This window comes from Balearica regulorum, chromosome 4 (genome assembly GCF_011004875.1).
Source record: "Balearica regulorum gibbericeps isolate bBalReg1 chromosome 4, bBalReg1.pri, whole genome shotgun sequence".
NCBI classification, from domain to species: Eukaryota; Metazoa; Chordata; class Aves; order Gruiformes; family Gruidae; genus Balearica; species Balearica regulorum.
This window is the reverse complement of record NC_046187.1, coordinates 6,001,550-6,020,418: the sequence shown is the minus strand read 5'-3', so window position 1 is coordinate 6,020,418 and position 18,869 is coordinate 6,001,550. Positions and strand designations below refer to the sequence as shown.

Genomic DNA, 18,869 nt, shown 5'->3' with positions numbered 1-18,869 from the left:
TGCTTTTCTATTTCTGTCTGATAAATTAATAGCTCAAGACTTTGAAACTCAGCTAAGAAAAAGCTGCAAAACCAGAAAACCTCACCACAAAATCAAACCCACTGGGTTACAAGGTGACCTCTGTGAACCACAATTCTGCATTACTAGATACCTGTTGGGCAACTGGGAAAAAAAAAAAAATCCCCAGGAAAAAAAAAAGCAGCAATTAATCTGAATGTGCTGTTAATTTAATAGTATTCCCATGGGGAGCCTTAGACAGTGCTACTATTCACAAGCTTACCATGACTTCCTACTGTTCCACAGATGCTTGTGACAGGCTCCACATTTCATGCTCGTTGCTCTGAAGTCCTTTACTTTGGAGTCACAGCAAACCATCTATTTGTATTTTATGAGTCAAACGAGGTTTATGGAAAGTAAAATTCCCATTGGAAGTGAACTTAGAAAGGTGGTGCTGTACCACCAGGAAACTTTTTTGAAATAATTGAATTCTTATTAATAGAAATTTTTGCTTTGATGAATGCAAACATTCAAGCTATAGCATGTTGTGAGGTGCTCTGTATCTGAAAGCACAGATAAGAGACGTGGGAAAGGCAAACAAAAAACCCTCTGAGTAGTACAAGGGAGGGGGAGGATATTAATAAGAAAGGAACATCCCTTACGAGTTTCTTGTTTGTTCTGATTCATTCAGCTTATTCCACCCAATTTTGTTTAATTTCTGTATGTAAACATCACTACTGTTTACAAGCAGTATTTCATTTTGTTTTAGAACAGCTTAATCTTATGGAGACTGTAAGCCTTTCTTCATCTGAGAAGAAAACGATACAGACATTGCACCTTTGATTTATGTATGCTAGTAGGGCGTCACACTGACACAGTATTTCATGACTATTAAGTGGATATCGTTCATCTTGGTCAATCGTTCTCAAAAATACTACATTTCAGTTGCAGGCATCTAAATTTCCATTAAATTCTTCAGGCTACTTTAAACTTCTACAGATGATTCCCTGAAATTCTGCAGACTTCCAGCCTCTGAAGTCCACAGAAACGTGGTGGGGCTCTGCAGAGCCAGGCTGATTCTGGCTTTGCTAAGCTGCACGGGTTTTCCTTGCTCTATAGGATAAATGTGTGTAGATAACTCAGGTTCTTCCAGGTGATCTAAGGACTGTACGCACAGGTGGTGACATTCATACACACGTGAACACATCCCAGTTTGTGCTTACGTGCGTACTTGCATGTTTATATTATACACACAGAAAATAAGTGTTAGTTACAAAGGTTGGATTGTGAGAACTAAATATATAAATGTACGTATTTCCTCTAGGAGAGAAATCTACAGGATTGCAAAAACTTTTAACCTGGCCACATAACAAGAGTCAGTATGCTGTGTCCCCAGGGGAAAGTGTTGCAGTAAGAGAAAATGAAGATTCCTTTTTAACCTGGAGTTCAAGCTTCACCAGGCTCTAGTTTTTAAGTCTTCCTAGGCTGAGAAGCTTTGCCTGTGTTAACGATGCGTTGTATTCAAGGCTGGCAGAGCCCACTCCCTGCCACCATGCTTGCTTTCTCAGCGCCAGCTTTCTGTTTATATGCTGGTGAGGGAAAAGTGCATTTCCATTGATTTTTATTTACTCTTTTATAAGAGTACTTTGAGTTTACTAGAACAGTTTAATTGGGCTCCAAAGCAGTCTGTCCCGCTCACAAAAGCATACTGTTGTTCAACTTCTGTTTTTCCTTTCGGGATGAGGGGCCTCTGGAACTAAATTACAGTCTCCTCTCTGCCCGCAGGCTGCAGAAAAGCTCATGGTGCACCTCTGTGAGCGTTGCTGGAGTGGTGATGGGCAGTGGACACTTCTCCTCTCCTTGGCTCCCTTCACCCAGTGGCTTGTGGTGTTTCAGCAGGAGGGAGAAGGTCAGTGCCTCTCCAGCAGAGCTGTGCGTGCAGCCAAGAGGAAGGCTGGATTTGTCTGAAATTACATAATTTTAGATAAGCCTCAAAAAACACCTTTCCTTTGTAGTGAGAAAGTACAGTATAAAAATTGGCTTCCCCAAAGGCTTCCTGGGCCATTCTGTCACATCACAGAGCTAGTTTCCATTGTGCGAGGCACAAGCTCTTCTTTACAGGGAGTGAATTATTTTTAGGAGTTCCCAAACACAGGTGTGACCCTGCCTTACCCTTGCATGGAGGGGAAGGGACCCAGGTGGAACAGGTCTATGCTCTTTGCCTGGTTTCTTACAGAGCAGGGTTTATGAAGCTGTGCTGGCTGAGCATGCATACATGCGTTTGCCAGACGTTCCCAGTGACTTTGTAACATCTGTGAAATGTCATATTTGCCAGCGTCAGTCAAATTTGATAGAAAGCCAGCAGGTCTCAAGGGTTTTAGCTTCCTCAAGGTGGGCAGGTAGGAGACAGGAGAACCTCTTAGCTCAAGGAAATCTCAGTATGAACTCTGGGCTTATTAGCATCGGAGAATCCACACAGGACCTCAGCTAGGTGTGACCTGTCCCTAGGACACCCAGCTTCAGTGACCCGGGGCCATGCTGCCTGATTGATCTCCGTCCCTGGTCCTGCAGGTTGCAGAGTTGGTGAGATTGTTCTGAGGGAGAGAGGCAGGCCACAACAAATAAATGTGGGATGTGTATGGTAGGCACTGTGGGCACTCAGACAATTATGGCGTTAGTGTGATGTTTTTCTTGATATTACAGTCTGCACGACCTGAATTTTGCAGCGTTAGGCATGCGATCAACTTCTGCCTGAGTGGTTATGTTGCAGACCATACGGACATTTTTCTAATCTATCTATTGTTTCCGTAAGAGTATTTTGTTTCATACTCTTCATTTTGTTTAGGAACTGCTGTCTTTCAGAAGCCTGACTGATAAAGCTGTAGAAGGCAGATAGGTGGTTAAGAGTGATCAATCTTTATGGTCATATAACCCAAGGCAGGGTTACATAAGGTTACACTCATGTAACATGACAGGTTGATTTTCCAATGTTTCCAGTTGAGTAATGTTTCCCTGAAAGAAATCTTCATCTTTATTCAGTGCTCTGAAGAGGTATCACGAGGGGAGCGCACACCAAAATAGTGCAACCTCATGTATAAAATTAAGCCTGGTGCATTCTTCTATTTAGGAAACTGAGGCTTTTGTATTTTTGATAGTCATGCGTTGATGAAATTGTATGTCAGCAGAACAGTAAAATAAGAACATAAAATGTCAGTAATACATGTGCACATTCAGGTATGTATACATAAAAATCAGGACTTGTTCCAGAGGATGGAGTCCAATCTGTCTGTTTTCATCAGTGGGAACTTTGAATAAGGGTATCAGAACAGTCACTGCTGTACAGACTCATCTCTGCTTTGGAGATCATAAAATTCTTCAAACAACTGCACATGTGACTATACACTGGGAAGAAGCTTTATTGACTTTATAGGGAATGAGCACATAAATGTAGAACACTTCTAATCCAGAGCCAGGCCAATTCAGAGGAAATCTGTAGTGTCATCAATAAAGCAGGAGAATGTTACATATTAGTGTGTGATAAATGAGTTGATGGGCTGGCAGCTAATATAGAAAATAAACTGAAATGTCATCATTGATGCCAGGCTGAAGTTAGTGCAGCTGAAGTGCTGTGACGCTGATCTGCCCTTGATTTGGCAGTGGGATTTCTGTGGACATGGTCATCATCATCTTGATGATTTCACAGAGAAACCATGCTATCTTCTCTGGAAAATGCAATAAGCAGGACCTGAGGATGCTGCCTTGTCTGCATAGTGCCAGACCTTTACTGAAGTTGCATTGCATTGCTGTGGCTAAGCTGTAGCTGGTGCTAATGCCGTCTCCCTCTTTAATTCTCCATCATCCCATTTCTTTCTTAATAGGAGTAAAATATCATTTGAAAACAAATGTGCTGCGTCTTATCTTGCTTTCAAAGATTATGATGGTGATGGGGAGAATGAGTGGTTTCTAAGCTGTACATTTCCTATTTGGTTTTTGCTTGGTTTTAAAATGCTATTTCTTCTCCCTTTCTCCTTGCTGAGCCAACACTCACAAATCTTAGAGAGCAACCCTGAACCCTTGAAAGAGATTCTCTCTCAGCAACGCTGGGATTATTGCCAGGTAGGGGATGTCCGTATTTTTCAGGACTTACCCTTGGGACAATTGGTAGCATCAACTATTGGTTGTATGTGAAGGCATTGCATGGCTTTGCCCTCTCTGGCTGTGTTAGCTAGTTAGCACTGTGCGAATACTGTGTATACAATGTGATGGAATAATTTCCCGGGGGTACATATTTGCCACAGGGACCTCCTTTTCCAAGTTGGGATTCTGATTATCCCCAGAAACATTAGCAAAAGAGGAAGAAAAGAGCTACCCGTGGACCCCAGGAAAAAGTAGATTCCCTGTAAGAAACTCGGGGCTTGTGCAATTTTTGCCTGCATGTTTCCTGTGTTGAGCATAAGAGGTTTTTTAAGCAGTGATCGTAGTAACATTCCTCAGAGCCTTCCGGCACAGCAGGTTGTGGTGTTTACAGACAATAAATGCCGGTTCTGTGTGGAGGGCTGGGAGAAGAAACTGGGGTTGGAAAATATTTCATTGGCTTGTATGAAAAACCTTAAAGCCGGTGCTGAGAAAAATCATTATCTTTAAGCAAACAATTCCATTTGGAATAGTAATCGCCCAAAAGTATTTCCCGCCACTTAGTTCAGCGGCGTTCTTTCCACTCTGACTCCCTGATTTAGTTGACTCCCTGTGTTCCTCCAGCTGGTGTTGTAAAAATGAGAGGAAAGATTAAATAAATGTATCCCGTCAATTCCTCCTTGGCCTTTATGGCTTCGGTAGTAAGCTCATCTGCACAGATTTCTTAATGTCTTGAGGCAAGCTCTCCCACGGGCTTTCCTGAGGACCACACACAAACATTCAGTTCTCTTCTTGCATCTTTCTGTTAATTGCCCATCTTCTGACAAGCAGTCCTTGCACTTACCGAGAGTCACAAGTAACTTCTTTTGAATAGCTCGGATGTGCTTAGCTACAAGGAAATTGTAAATGGAAAGTGTCTCTGTTGTGCCTTTTCATCCTCACAACATATGAATACTATGAAAAAACAAACAAACTAGTCAGGCTTGTTGACTGCACATGCACATCTGAGATGATGTGCAAGCCATTCACATAGCTATATGAGTCCTGCTACCCTGCCCAATTTGTGGAGGCTCCTACCAGAGACAATACAGCGAGTGCTTCTGAAGGCAAACAAGTTACACGGGTTCCCACATGCTGTATTCTGGAGTCAGAGACAAATTTCTGCTGTTATATAAAATGTTGGTTTTTAAGCTTTGCATAATTGTGTTCTATATCATTTTGATCTTGTGTGTTTTTTAAATTTTGCTTTCCTGGCCAATGCAATTTATGACAATTAACTTTAAATCTTTTGCATTGGTCTTTATCATCTGTTCACTTGAGACGGGAAGCAATTACAGATCTTTGAAATAGATGTCCTACTTAGATTCAGCAGAATATCTTTAACAGGATCCAGTGTTTAATAAAAGAGGATTAAAAACTATGGTAACATCTTAAAGTGCAAACTCGGAAACGTTGTTGTTCCTGAGCTGCGCTGTCTCGCACTGATGCAGCCGGGTGCAGTAGCTGGAGAAGGTGCTGGGGGATTTGGGCTCCTGTCACTGGTTTGCTGTGCAACCAGAAACAAGTCCCACCTTGTTTTGTTGCCTAAAGACAGTCACCTAGTGCCATCTGGGATGCCACTGGGTATCCAGAACATCTGCAGATACAGTACTGGGCAATGGGAGGCTTATGCCCTTCAGTACGGGGAGCCATGGCCAAACAGGACCCCCACAGATGTCTGTCTCGGAGGGTGTTGAGCGCTGAAACTGAAGTAGCCTTTAGTCTCCTTTGTTTTGTTTTCTCCATCAGTAAAGACCATGATACTGGTTGCACAGGGATGTTGTAAGGCTTGATATTGGAAAATGCATTTAAGAGAACTCCATAGGTTATCGTCAGACTCTGACACAAATCTGGTTACGACTTTCCTCTGTGAGAGCTGGACAGCCAGGCAGGGTGAGCTTTCAGTTAGTTGTCCTTTGAACACACAGGGTGGACCAAAGCAAGACCAACTGTGCGGCAAAGCACTGATGCCAGACAGCTGGTCCTGCCAATTCTTGTTGGAGGGGTTTGTAACTCTGTGTTTGGCCCTGAGGACCAAAATCAATCCCCAAAGTAAGTTATGGCTGAAATTCCCATGTGTTGTTGGGGCATCTGAATTTGGCCCCGGGAGGGCTGGACGGATGCTTTGATGTTTTGGGAAAGTCCACCAGATGGAGCTCTTGTTTGAGGGATAAAGCTCCGGCAGGCTGCTGCAGAAGCTGAGAAAATAGGACGTAGACCTCGTTTTTATTGGATTGTTTCACGTATGGGGTTGAATTGAGCAAGCCTGGCTTCCCAAGCGCTTGCTTTTAACACGAGATGTTTGATGTTAAAGATGCGGAAAAAGGAAATGTATTTTTACAGCTAGAAGTGCTTGAAGCTTTCATTGATGTTTTCATTTTTTTGTTGCTGACTTGTTTTAGCAGAACTGTTTTAGCACTCATTCCCTCAAATCTTTCTGTCCCTTAGTATGCTTTCCATATTTAATAATAATAATTACACCCCTTAGTTATTAAACCTATGTAAAATCAAAGCACTAGAAAACTTGCTTAATAGTTTAGTGGAAAAAAAAAAGTACAATGGGGATGTAAGAAAGAAAAGTATTCAACTTTAAACATAGTTTAAAGACTGCTAATGAAACTTTGGAGTGTGGCAAAGAAAGCAGAATTAAGTGTGTCTTAGTCTGTGAAGTTTTTTGAAAGACGTAATCCATGAATTCAGAGGTCCAGCTACACGCCATTGCCACCGCGACTGCACTAGTTTGATATGCACGTCACCTCTCAGGTTTGTGCCTCAAAAGCTTTTAAAAACACATTTTTAGAAGCACATTTGTTATTCATGTAATCAAACTACTACACTAATACATCAGAGAGCAATGTAAACACTCCGGCTATGAGGACATTATGCTTATCTTCAACATGGGTGGTACAAGCACTGATGAGATTTGGCCCCTGCTCCATGGCAGCGTGAGGTAGTAATAAGCCACGTTCTTCATGGAAAGCAAAATGAATGGATATCACTAATTTCACCTTCTAATCAGACAGTCAAGTCATTGCAGCCCACCTTCGTTCTCTGTAACACAATGTAGCCATCCTGATGGCACCAGGGATGTCCAGGGGGCAACATAAAGCTGAATTTGACTCGCTTGCTATCGGATTTATTTTAAGCTCCACCAACCAACAAAAATGTGTTGGTACCAAACAGCCTCTAGTTTCAGACAACACGAAGCAGACCTACTGCCTTGTACCATGGGATTTCTGGATTTTGTGAGACAAAAACCAGTCAGATGATCTTTTATTCTAAATCATGTAGAATAAGCTTCCCTGCCATAATGCCTTTAGAAGAACCATTTCATAGCTCACCACCCTACTCTGTTGTTGCCTGGAGCTCTTCTCCACTCTGTGTAAGTGAATGCCAGCACACAAAACATCACTGCTAATTGCTGGATGCTATCGGGTACATACACTTGGAAAAGAAAAAAGGAGCATATGGGAGTTAACATAGCTGGATGTATACTTTAAGTGCTGTGTGACAGCTAGTTGTAGTTTTACAGTAGCCAGACATTGCACCATGCTTAATTTAACCTCTTTTTGCATTGTTACAGCCTGTAGAGCAGACTGTGAAAAAGGATAAAATTGAAACCTGGGGCTCCTCAGAGGAGAAAGGTTAAGAGTTCATTTCCTCGATGGTCCTTATCAGTAGTTACAGAGAATCGAATCTTAGCTCCAGTATATTTCAGATTGTCCCAGCAATGGTGTCATCTGGTCAATGAGTGACAAATTTACCTGTTGCTCTTTCTCAGTGTTTTCTGTCTCTTAAGTAAATTGCATATTCCGATTTCCTAGGAATCATGGGTGTCTGCTGATTAAATACACTCAGTGAGATGAGTCAACACTTATTCTAGGCTATTCTAGCAAGAGAGCGCCATACCTACTGCACACAGCAATGTTATGTGCCGTAGATGTACAAAAATGCTAAGAATTCTGAGCATTTTCATGCTACACTTGGTTTCGGATCTTCTGGGAAAGTCCAAAGGGAAAAATGTTGTCATGAGAGTGATTTGGGTGCCTCTGCTGAGTAGAGTTTGTAATATTTTTTTTTTTTTCTTCTTGTCATTGGTAATCAGAAGGGAAGAAGTCTCAGTCTTGAAATGGGAGCTGAGTATATCAAAGGCTGGTCTTCACCTTGAGGGAGGAAGGAGAAGAGGAGGAGCAGAAGTTGATGCTGTGGATTTTTCAGTGGCCTGAAAGGAATTAGGACACTACAGACTCCGCTTGTGTGTCCTATGTGAAGGCAAATCCGCCTCGGTCACTTGTTGTCGGATAAACCCAACATCAGTTCTTCAAATCAGTTCCAGTTTTCTCCCACATAAGTTGCAATCTTTTGTATTTTGCAGGTGAGTACTTAGAGTCCTCAAATTGGCCTTAAAAATTGTAATTACTCCTTTGGCACTGAGGTTTTATGAGGAGCAGAATGTTCTATTTATCCACATGTATGCAGAAGCTGTGTATATAGCTGAAGTTTAGGGCACATGAAGCATTAAATGCAACAAAAAAGTTAATGTTTAGTTGTAAGTACCATTTTTGAACAGCTGATTCTTGTTGCCAAGGAAAGAATTTGTTGCTCCATTGTGTAATACTGTAGTCGAAAATAGTGGCTTGAATAAACACTTTGCAGTGACAGATCTCAAACAACTATTCTTTGAGGACAGGAATATAACAAGAACTTAGGCCTGGGCTGCGTCTGTGGGAACACCTAGTGACATGAGAATTAAAGGGTGCATGTTCTAGGTCAAAGTAGCCTATACTTCATAATACATCTAATTATCATACCTTTCTCCTTTATTAAATTCATTTGTTTTAATTAGAGGAATAGGTATTTTTGAATCAGAGTTTAAAGGGTCTGTTGGGCACTTGAAACTAAATCAATGGTTTGTTAACAATTTTATCTGGAAAGTAGATTAGATTATTTAAATAATGTGAAATAGCATCACTTTTCTCAGAATAAAGTTATGATTAAGAAATAATGCTTGGAGCATGAGAGCTCTGCTAGTCATTATTTTTCATATTCAGATTTGGGATTTTACAGTGAAACCATTCATCTTTAATCTGGTTTTATAATATATCAAATTTGGCAAAATAAAACAAGTGCTACAGTAGTGTCTAACAGCAGGTGTTTTCCAATGACAGTATGGGAAACGCCAATGCTGGCTACTCAATTCCATAGGACCATATTTTAGATTTGTGTTTTATTTTTCTGCTGTTGGAGCAAAAAGTGTTGTTAATCAGTTCATAAAACAGTAGGATTAAATAGAATGCACTGGAGATGTAAAACAGTCAACACCAAAAGATTTTAAAGATTAGCTTAATAAATAAAACATAATTGGATAAAATAGGCAAGTAATGAGTTAAGGGCAGCCCAAATGTGTAATTTCTTGGGGCCAGCAGCAATGCATCAGTTTACACTGCAGCTTGGTAAAGCCTAGAGGGCATGTAACAGGGTGTCACGAAATTGTTTTAACCACGCTCTGCTGTTGAGGTATCTTGTTTTATTCTTCTCCCACCAGCACTTTTGAGTGATGTAGGAGAAATACTGAGTTAAATCGCGAGCTGCACGCCAACTGCTGCACGTGCTTTTGATTTTTCTCGATAGGGTAAAGAAAATGTCTCTTATTAGAACAATAAACCGTAGTTGAGGCTAGAAGGCAGCCGGCAGAGCGCTTGCAGGATGCTCGTGCTGTCCTGCTGCTGGTCACAGTAGCTCTGGGTTTTTGGTGGAAGTGTGCTGGGTGTGCTGCTCCTTGGCTGGGCTTGGCGAAGCAGCGGCACGCCGGGGGAAGATGTTCTCGCAGGCTGGTGCTCTGCCCAGCCCTGAAATGCTGTCATCTCTCATGCAGGTCACTGCTTCAAGCAGCGCCTGCTTGCTGCCTAACAGGCAGAAGAAAAACTTGACCTCTTACTCAGATGAAACCTGTGGCTCAGCCTCAGGCAAGCAGAACCCAGTAAGCAACACCAGTGTTTTTACTGCTAGTAGGAGCATCACCTCTCTGCTTACAGCAAATTATTTCAGTTTTATCACTTAACTGCACGCTGTCACTGCTCAGACTCCACCTGGGCATTCATGCGTTGCTCTTCTGGGAAGACAGCAGCAACTCCTGAGCCAGACGCTTCCTAGATGCCTCTCGAGGCCCCTGCTGCCCAACCCATTCCTCTTCTGAGAGCATGAGCACTGTGTGATGCTGCATAACTAAAACTCATCATGGCCTGTGAGGCATAATTGATTGATAAGTCCAGTTTAGCATCTCAGTTTCTGAGGTTAGTAGGTAATTATACCCTTTCCCTAGCAACAAATGTTAATCAATGGATTACTGATAACAGATCTTCAGATTTGCATCACAATGAGAACCCCATAATTGGGTGGAAAAAAAATTATATATACATGCAATTAAACACATGCATGCAAGCACACACAGTGTCATCTGTCCTCCATACCAAATGCACAGCAGCACTGGGTGCTAAAATTTGCAATGAATTATTTATATGATTAATTATCCCTCTTTCTCTCCTCCTAGAATATCCAATTGTCCATTTCCATTTTTGTTCTGGAAAGATTTATGATTCAGATTTATTCACTGGCTAGCTTATTAAACATTTCCTCCTCTTTTTCTCCATAATACATAACATGCATCTTGTTTTCTGGTAGCACCTATCCGTCTGCTCTAATAGGGTCTCCCAGCATGGTAAAACCATGAAGAACGCAATTGTTACCCAGACAGTTTATAGATGCCTTTGTGAACCAATTACAGATGTTCCAAATTTTGGATATTTATTTGCTCACTTAAGTCAAAACAGTTTCAGCCCCTAAGTAAATGATCCACAGCTACAGACATAGATTGCGACTGTATGCGAATGAATAATTTGGTTGTTATTGGTATTTAGCATGCACTTCTTGAAATTAATTCTTGTACCCATTTCTGCTGGTGAAACTCAGTTCCCTGGAAGCCTTTGAGAGGGTGGAAGAAGACGAGTGCCTAAAGCCAAGTCATTTCGAGGTTTGCCCATCTTCTTCCCCTTTAGTTTCTCAGTTTGGTCACATCAGCATAAGGAACAGCGTTTTACAGTCCAGGACTTCTTGCCCCGGGTGTTGTATGCTGCTATACCTGAGACCTGTTCCTGTAAAGATTGTATAAACACGAATCATCTCTGGAAATAAGGGGTAGCATTTCAATGCCCATTTCCTAGGTGCTGGGATAGTACCTGGGGCAGTTAAACGGATTTAAAAGGAACCACCTACCCACAAGAATTTTCCATATTTTGGGCTTTCATTGTTTGGTTTCCATTTAACTGGCTGCCCTAGTGCCTCCCAGGCATTCATGTAATTTTCAGCATTTAAATCCCAAATCCACCTTCCATATCCGTGTTTAATATTTTTGTACCTTGTAAATTTTGAGACCGGTGAATCTTGTTCTGAAAGTGTTTTAACTGTTCCTCTGGCTGGGAGTCGCACTGTGCTATGATAGAGATTTACAGTTGCAATAGAGGTGGAACTGCAAGCATCCAAAAAAAAGAGTTATCTATACGCAGAGTCGTCGGTATTCACATACCTCAGTAAATAATATCCCGGGGATGTCATCTTGCTTCCCCTGAAATCACAAACAGTAATACCCTCTAAGAACAATAGCACTAAAACTGTCCTCGAGTTAAAAATAATCGGTTTGCCTGTGTGTGAAGCACACAGTCTCAAGAGCTCTTTGGCTGGGTAGCAATATTTTACCTCTAATGACCTCAAACCGGAGCCAGCCATTTTTGCAGGCTCTACAGAGTACTGTTGTGCCAGGAATTGTACCTGAAGGTAGCTGCCTGCCTTCACCTGAGCACATCCCTCTCTGCTGGCTCCTGCATGCTCCAAAGGCTTGGGAAAAAACTAGTGAGATTGCACTGGGTTTTCTTTACTAATGTTGGCTTTCTTATTTAGTCAGATTCTCCCATTTTTGGATGATTGAATGTCTGCGTCTTCTGCGGCAGAAGAGGAGCACGTGTAGTTTACTGAATTTTTTTGTATTGAGCTGTTGCAGTTGGAGAGAAACGATCCTCTAGAAAGGAAGAAGTCGGGATGCAGTGTGCGAATATCAGGTATTTTTAGGTTCTCCTTAAACATGCATAAATTAATTGTAAACTTCTGTGTCTTTTCTCCCTTCCCCAAACTCTTGTCCTTGAACCTGTTTGAAAATGACAAATACAGTTGTAAAATACGTAAAAATAGGGACATGAAAACAGAAGGATAACTGTATGGGGGCTCCCATGAGGTTCTTTTTCTTAATCCTGGGTTTCTTTTGGAGAACTTGTATTTTTTGAGCAGACCCTTGGGCAGAGTGCTCACTGGCTTGCAGTGAGCGAACCCGCTACTCTGTGAGTTGACAGAGTGGGAGGTAAGTGGCAGTAACTAATGGCAATTAGCAGAGGTCTGGACAGCTACGTGTCCCTGAAGACATGAGCTGTTTTCGGGGTTGAGTCCTCACAGAGTGAAGCTGATCGTCCTCTTACAGAATATGACTATTTGCATCCCTCCACTGAGGCTTCCCTGTCAGATTTGCTCAGCAGCCTTGCAAAAAAGGAATTTTTATTTTATTTTTGCTCCACAAATCTGTTGAAGTAGTAGGGGAAGGAATGATTACCTTCAGGGAAATTACCCATCAGCTCCTATTGGCATAACTTGTTTAGTGCTTATGTAGCACTTAGTATTTTTATGACTGATGTGCCAAAAAAGAAACAAAAAGAGAGAGGGGTTTGTTTTTAAAAGGCAAAGGATAGTTTCCACCTTTTCATTGCAGCTCCCAGGTAATAATAAAAATGTCCCTCACTCCCCGGCCCTGCAGGCTGCCTCTGATCAAAACATAATGAGGGAGAAGCGGAGAGGTTGTATATGCAGCTCTAAGACCCGTTTGCTAAATTGCAGGAGGGTTTAATAAATCCCATTTCTCACGCATCCTTGACCGTCTCTCCGGCCCTCTCTCCCGCATCCATTGCTGTTAGGATGTTCCGCAGCATTCCCGCAACCCCAACCCCTTCAAGCAGCGGCTGTTTGATAAAGAAGCGGGAGTGGTGCCCCCCCTCCTTCTCCCCCCCCCCGAGTCACCCCGGCCCGACTTTCGGGCAGGATAACACTTCCAAGATGGATGGTGAGTAGCTTCTGGCAGCGCAGCAGCGGAGGCGAGCGCGGCACAAAGCCGGGCGGCGCGGCTCTGCCGGGCAGGGCCCCCCCCCCCCCCGGGACCGTGGGCCGCCCCCTCGGGGCCGCGGGACCGGGGCTCCCCCGCGGGCCCGCCCCTCCGCGGAGCGGCGCGGTGGCGGGGCGGGGCGGCCGCGCCCGCGGGGCACCCCTGGCCGCCCGCCCCGGCGGCAGCAGCGAGACGAGCCGGGCGCCGCCGCTCCGCGCTCCTCCGCGCCCCTCCTGCAAACTTTTGCCGCCGCTTAGTCGCTCCGCGGTTCTTCCCGGGAGGCGAAGTCGGGGCCGTGCCCTCGCCCCGGGCGGCAGCGGGTGGCTTGGGGGGCTCCCGGCTCCTTTCCCTGTTTTTTATAGTTTTTCCTTTCTTTTTTTTTCTTTTTTTTCTTTTTTTTCTTTTTTTTTTTTCCCCTTTTTTCTGCGGGGAGGGGTAGGAAAGGGGAAGGGGCTATAAAGCGCGAAGGGACGTGCGTGACACAGCCCCGTTGCAGCCCGTCCCCGACAGAGCGGGGGGGGGTTAGGTAAACACCCACCCCTCTTAAAAAAAAAAAAAAAAAAAAAAAAAAAGGCCCTCCCTCCCCCGGGAGTGACAGGACAGGACGGTACCGGACGCCGCAAGGTAAGCCACCGGCACCGGGGCGAGGGAGCGGGGCCGCCCGCGTAGCTCCCCCCGTTGCCGTCGGGGCGGCGGGGGCTGGCGGGGGGCAGCGATGCCCCCCCACCCGGCTGCGGGACCCCTCGGCAAAGCGGGGCGGGGGACGCGCCGCCCTGAGCGGCCACTCTGGCGCGGTCCCTCCGGCTGCAGCGCCGAGCCCTTCGTCCCGGCACCGCTCCGACGCGGCTTTTGCGGGATGCTGCCGGTAGGACCTCGGCGCCCTCTCGGATCCATCCCTCGCCTTTGAGGTTTGTTTTTTCCTCCTCGTTTTTGCCCTCTTTCAGTCCGCGGTGGCCGGTACCCCGCAGCCTGGGCTGCCGCCGGGAGCCCCGGCTCATCCTCCAGCACTGGGGTGCTGCTGCTGAGCGGGTGTGTGCCAGGCAGGCAACAGCTCCGTCTTTGCTAGCATTATACTTTGGTTTCGGGGAGAGGGGGAGAAAAAAAAAGAAAAAAGAAAAAGTGGCTAGCAAAAAAGTAAATAGAAAACTGGACAGTGGGATGTAAGTGCTGAGATTTGCTACTCGCAGCTTGGGTTGTGTTTTTATTTCGACAGCGCAGAGACAAAGTGTTGTTTAATCACTTGCAGATAAAACTTTTATGTATTTAAACTTTCACAGTTAAAGGCTAGCACAGATTTTTGAAAAGCAGTGATTCTCTGAACGTTTTTGTTCTGGATGTATTTAACCCTGGAATGGTAGCATGCCGTGATTCCTCAGAACGGTGCCTGGATGAGCGTGATCTTGTCCGTGCCGAGCTGGCCAGGGTGGAAGTCATCCCTGTGGGCACCTATGTGCGTGAGGCAGCCTCTGTAAGGCTGGTTTCAGAGAGCGGGTTGTGAAGCTTCCAGCATACCTCGGAGTTTCCATCCTCACTAAAGGATCTGGTTAGCATCTAGTTACAATCTTTAATTAAAATGTTTAAACAGTATCGTTGTTCTTGGGCTCGACTGAGCTGTAGGAGGCAAGCTCAGAGGGGAGGCAAGGTCCCCAGCATAAATACACTGATCTCCCTGGCCTGGCTGGCTTTTTGCGAGCAGATACTAGGCGACCTTCAGTGACACAAACGTGGCACCGTATCTCTTTCGGAGCATCCTACAGTCAGGCTGCGTTGGCAGCCCTACCCGGTACCATCTTAGGACGGACTACCCTACTTAACGATTTCATACTTGGTCAAGCCGGGGGAGTTATATCTGTGTACAGCTGGAAGAGATGGGAGCGATTTGAGGGTGAATTCCTCCCTGGGCGGTTGGTGGCAAGTGATTTATATGCTAGTGACCTTGGCAAGGTGCTGCTGGCTTGGCCATAAGCTAGTTTCTGTAAAAATAGTGCTTGGGTGTTAGACATCATCAGCACCCTTAGCTGTGCTGTAAGGAAGCAGGGAGAAAAACTTTGTGATTCTGTTCAGCCTACTTTGAAAATTGCTGATTCTTAGCTATTTTAGGAATGGCATTTTGAATTGCTTCTTGTCAGGAATGCCTCATCCTCCTGGTCTTGCTCTCCTACCTCGTAGCAAAACACATACCTGTGAGAGCTACCAAGGTCAGCTTTCTAGTACCACTTAAAATCTCTGTGAGTACTTAGAGCAATGTCTAGAATTTAAAACTTGTTAGTATTTGGAGGAGGAGAGGACTTTTTAAAACACTGAGAGATTTTTATGTTCTAGTTCGACTATTAAAAATGTGATGAAACAGAAATATGCAGTAGTGCATCATGTGTGGGTACTGTATTTGGGGTCCCGTGGCTGTGTTTCATCCTGTTGTGAGAAGCACAATACCTGTTCCTTGTGGAATTTCTGTGTTGGCAGATAACGAGCCACTTTTAATTTGAAAGAGCTTTATAATAGTCTGAAAAAACTCTTCAGCCTTGTCACACTTCCGTGATGACAACTGCGGGTACATCACACTGTCCCTGTTTCTGCGTGGCCCTGGATAGAAAATCCATTGAGTTTTCTGCTGTGGAGGACGGGCACCACAGTGTGTCATCGCAGCCCTGCCGGCAAGGTAACGTGATACGTGTGTCCTGTGCCTGCCTGGGGAAACACCGCACCCTGCGGTGCCTGCGAGAGGAGCTGGCTGTTCCCTGGCGTGAGCCACACCTGGCAGGCGGTGGCACATGTGTGACGTGCTGCTGCTGGTGTCATCGGACAGCGAGTTACCTCATGCCCTAGCCTGCCTGGGGGAGTTTGGGGTTTGGTGATCAGATGCGCAGTTTGAGAGGGAATTTGAACACCATGGGGGATGCTGATCCCACAGAGATTAATACGGGCCCCTTTTTTTAATTTTAAGGAGGTTATCATGGAGGTGAGCTGCATAGGATCGCCGTGCACACTTGTTTTGTTGTGCATGACTGCTTCGGAAACACCAAGGAAAAGCACTTAGGTTTCCCCAATGTTTATAAATACAATATGGTGCAAACTGTCAAGCAAGCTGTTCAAAATCACGTAACGCCTGTGCTGCCTTCCTTGTTCGGCTCAAGTGCCTTCACAGCATACTCAGCGTTCATCCAACGCGCCTCTCCTCCTCCTGTGAGCTGGGCTGGGGATGCGGTGGTGCAGGCAGGGTCAGTGCTGCGGCTCCGCTTGCACCACGACCTGTTCATCAGAGCCCTGGGCCTTGTTCAGCATTGTTGTGCTCCCGGCCGGCTTGACGAGAGCCAGGGATGCCCCAAACCATCCTGGCTTGTACACCAAAACTGTGTGTAGGGGCAGAAGCAGCACCTTCAAGTCCACTTTGTCCTCCTTAAAAGGTTTGCCCACCTTAGAGGTCCCCTGAAAATGAAGGGATAACCCCCCTTCCTGGGAGGTACCCTGAGAGCTGAAGCTAGTGATGGATGGGTTAATGATGCCGGGGGAGAGCGGGGACTCACCTTGGCTGCGCAATGTGTGGTTTCGAGCCTCCAGCCATGCAGCGGCCTTCTGCTCCCTACCCCACAGCTTCGATAGGGCTGGATGGAGCCTGTTCGACGGGCGTTTTACTCTGAAATGTGCCAGGGTCTTCTGCCTTAATATATATAAAAAGATGAGATGTTTATTAAACTCAGACCCTGTTTTTTCTTCTACAATTTATGTTCCGAAAGGCTGGTAATAAACAGTTTATTAAAAAGAAATCCTGATTTATTTCTGCAAATGGTTACTTTTCAAGCTGGTACCAAACGGTTTTGTAGGAGACCACCTTTTATGCTTCCCATGGCAGTTTAAAAGATTGCTAGAAAAATAATCCAGAATCTAAGTAGGTTTGGATAAAGGCAAGGCAGGACTGTACATCAGGGTATGTGGTGCTTTTATGCAGCGAAGCAGCGGATTTTACCACAGAACATCTGGGTACTGGCTTCAGTTACAGCACAGATTTTAGTGGGATAACAAGTCTTGTTTGGCTTTGCATTCATTTTGAAGTCACTAAACTTTATACGAATAATAAAACTGTAAGCCCATTACTTCACTATTTTCAAGGGACTATTTCAGTTCTCCTTCAGGGTCTTGCATCTTTCTAGAGCTGGTTTTATTTTGTTTCACTAAGTGGGTATTTATCTTTTCAGTCCCCAGCTTGCTTTTGCAGGAGGCAGATTTACTAATTTGTACCGATGGACACACCAGAGATGGCGGGTTTCCATTCGACCTTGCCGAATGTGCACGTTTTCTGCATTAAGGGCAGTCTAATGAAAACTGCACGTTTCGTGTTCAGTGCATTCAAAGGGGCTGATGTTATTAATGTGGAAGACTATATAGCTGCTCTGGGCTACTAGTTCAACCCCTTGTGAGAGTTAAAATAACGGAGGAGGTTTTGCTTTCTTTTTCTGTTTGATTATAAAATGCAGAGGAGAAGGGGAGACCTGACTGAAGGAGGGAAGGGCCTCCTCCTTCATGTAAGAAAACAAGTTTACAAACCCTTACAAAATGGTGCACGCACTAATGGGCATGTCCAGCATCGAGGATGATAACCTTCACTAATTATATATCAAGAAATACATATTTGGAATATAAGCCTTGTGTGAGAGTGTATAGACAGCACGTAAGACTGATGTTTACCTTGCTTACAGAGAACTCGGTGTGATACCGAATGCTGTTGAGCTCTGTATTTTGGTGTCACTGACTGAACAGGCAAGAGCGAAAGGAGAATAAATCAGAATTATGTTAAAGGAAAGAGAATATCTTAGGTAAGACCAGCGAGAGGGGACTCGAGTACTGCTTGAGCTCTGCTAAATAATAACAAGTGGTGTGGTGAGTGAGCATTGCCTTGGAGAAAAGGCAGAGTACAGAAGCTGTGCTCTCCACTCTTTGTTTTACGTCATGACTGGGAATACACTACTTCTATGACAAAAATCTTCATTAGATCAAACAGGGAGAGTTTCTGCCTGAGAAAATGACTCAAATAAGCTAATGCTTATGGATGGATGGAAGGAGCTTTGAAAGCTGAGGAGACGTTATGTTTGAAAACTTTAACAAGATGTCATTAGGAGAGGAAGTATTTGCCCTTAGATTGGGAAATAGGTCAGGGTAATAAATCATAACTCCAGGAGAACGTGCTTAAAGCTGGAAATAAATTAAGAGGGGGAGAGAGAGTAAATATTAAAAAGGAAGTTTGTTCTTTCAGAATTAATTTTCTAATTTGCAGTATGCAAGGACACCCACTGAACAGGAGAAAGATAAATGTTAACACAGAGCTGTAACAGGAACCAACTGAAAAATCTTGTGACTGCTTAGATGGCTTTGATTGTGCCCCAGGGAGCACGTCGGTCGCGCGGGACATGCCATAAGCAGGCAAAGCGGTTTTTTTTTTTCAGTTCATGTGTGAGATAGCTGATACTATAACCGCCAAAAACGTGATGGTCTTCTGGGGGGACATTTT

At 44.5% G+C, this 18,869-nt stretch overlaps 2 protein-coding genes across 6 annotated transcripts in view; one reads left to right on the top strand and one right to left on the bottom strand.

Moving 5' to 3' along the window:
- The window catches only part of NDNF (neuron derived neurotrophic factor), a 41,830-nt gene that overhangs the window by 4,916 nt on the left and 18,045 nt on the right, over positions 1-18,869 (top strand). Inside the window, exons 3-4 of one of the 5 annotated variants that reach the window (XM_075751054.1) lie at positions 8,276-8,545; positions 12,124-12,281. In XM_075751054.1, coding sequence (XP_075607169.1) covers positions 12,262-12,281 — 20 coding nt within the window. In that variant the 5' untranslated portion in view covers positions 8,276-8,545; positions 12,124-12,261. Of the gene's footprint in view, positions 1-8,275; positions 8,546-9,977; positions 10,151-12,123; positions 12,282-13,506; positions 13,991-14,253; positions 14,275-18,869 lie in introns of those variants that run through there. The other 4 variants (XM_075751053.1, XM_075751055.1, XM_075751056.1 and 1 more) reach the window with 4 other exon arrangements.
- The window catches only part of EXOSC9 (exosome component 9), a 260,026-nt gene that overhangs the window by 237,724 nt on the left and 3,433 nt on the right, over positions 1-18,869 (bottom strand). The gene's annotated exons all lie outside the window — the stretch shown is intronic.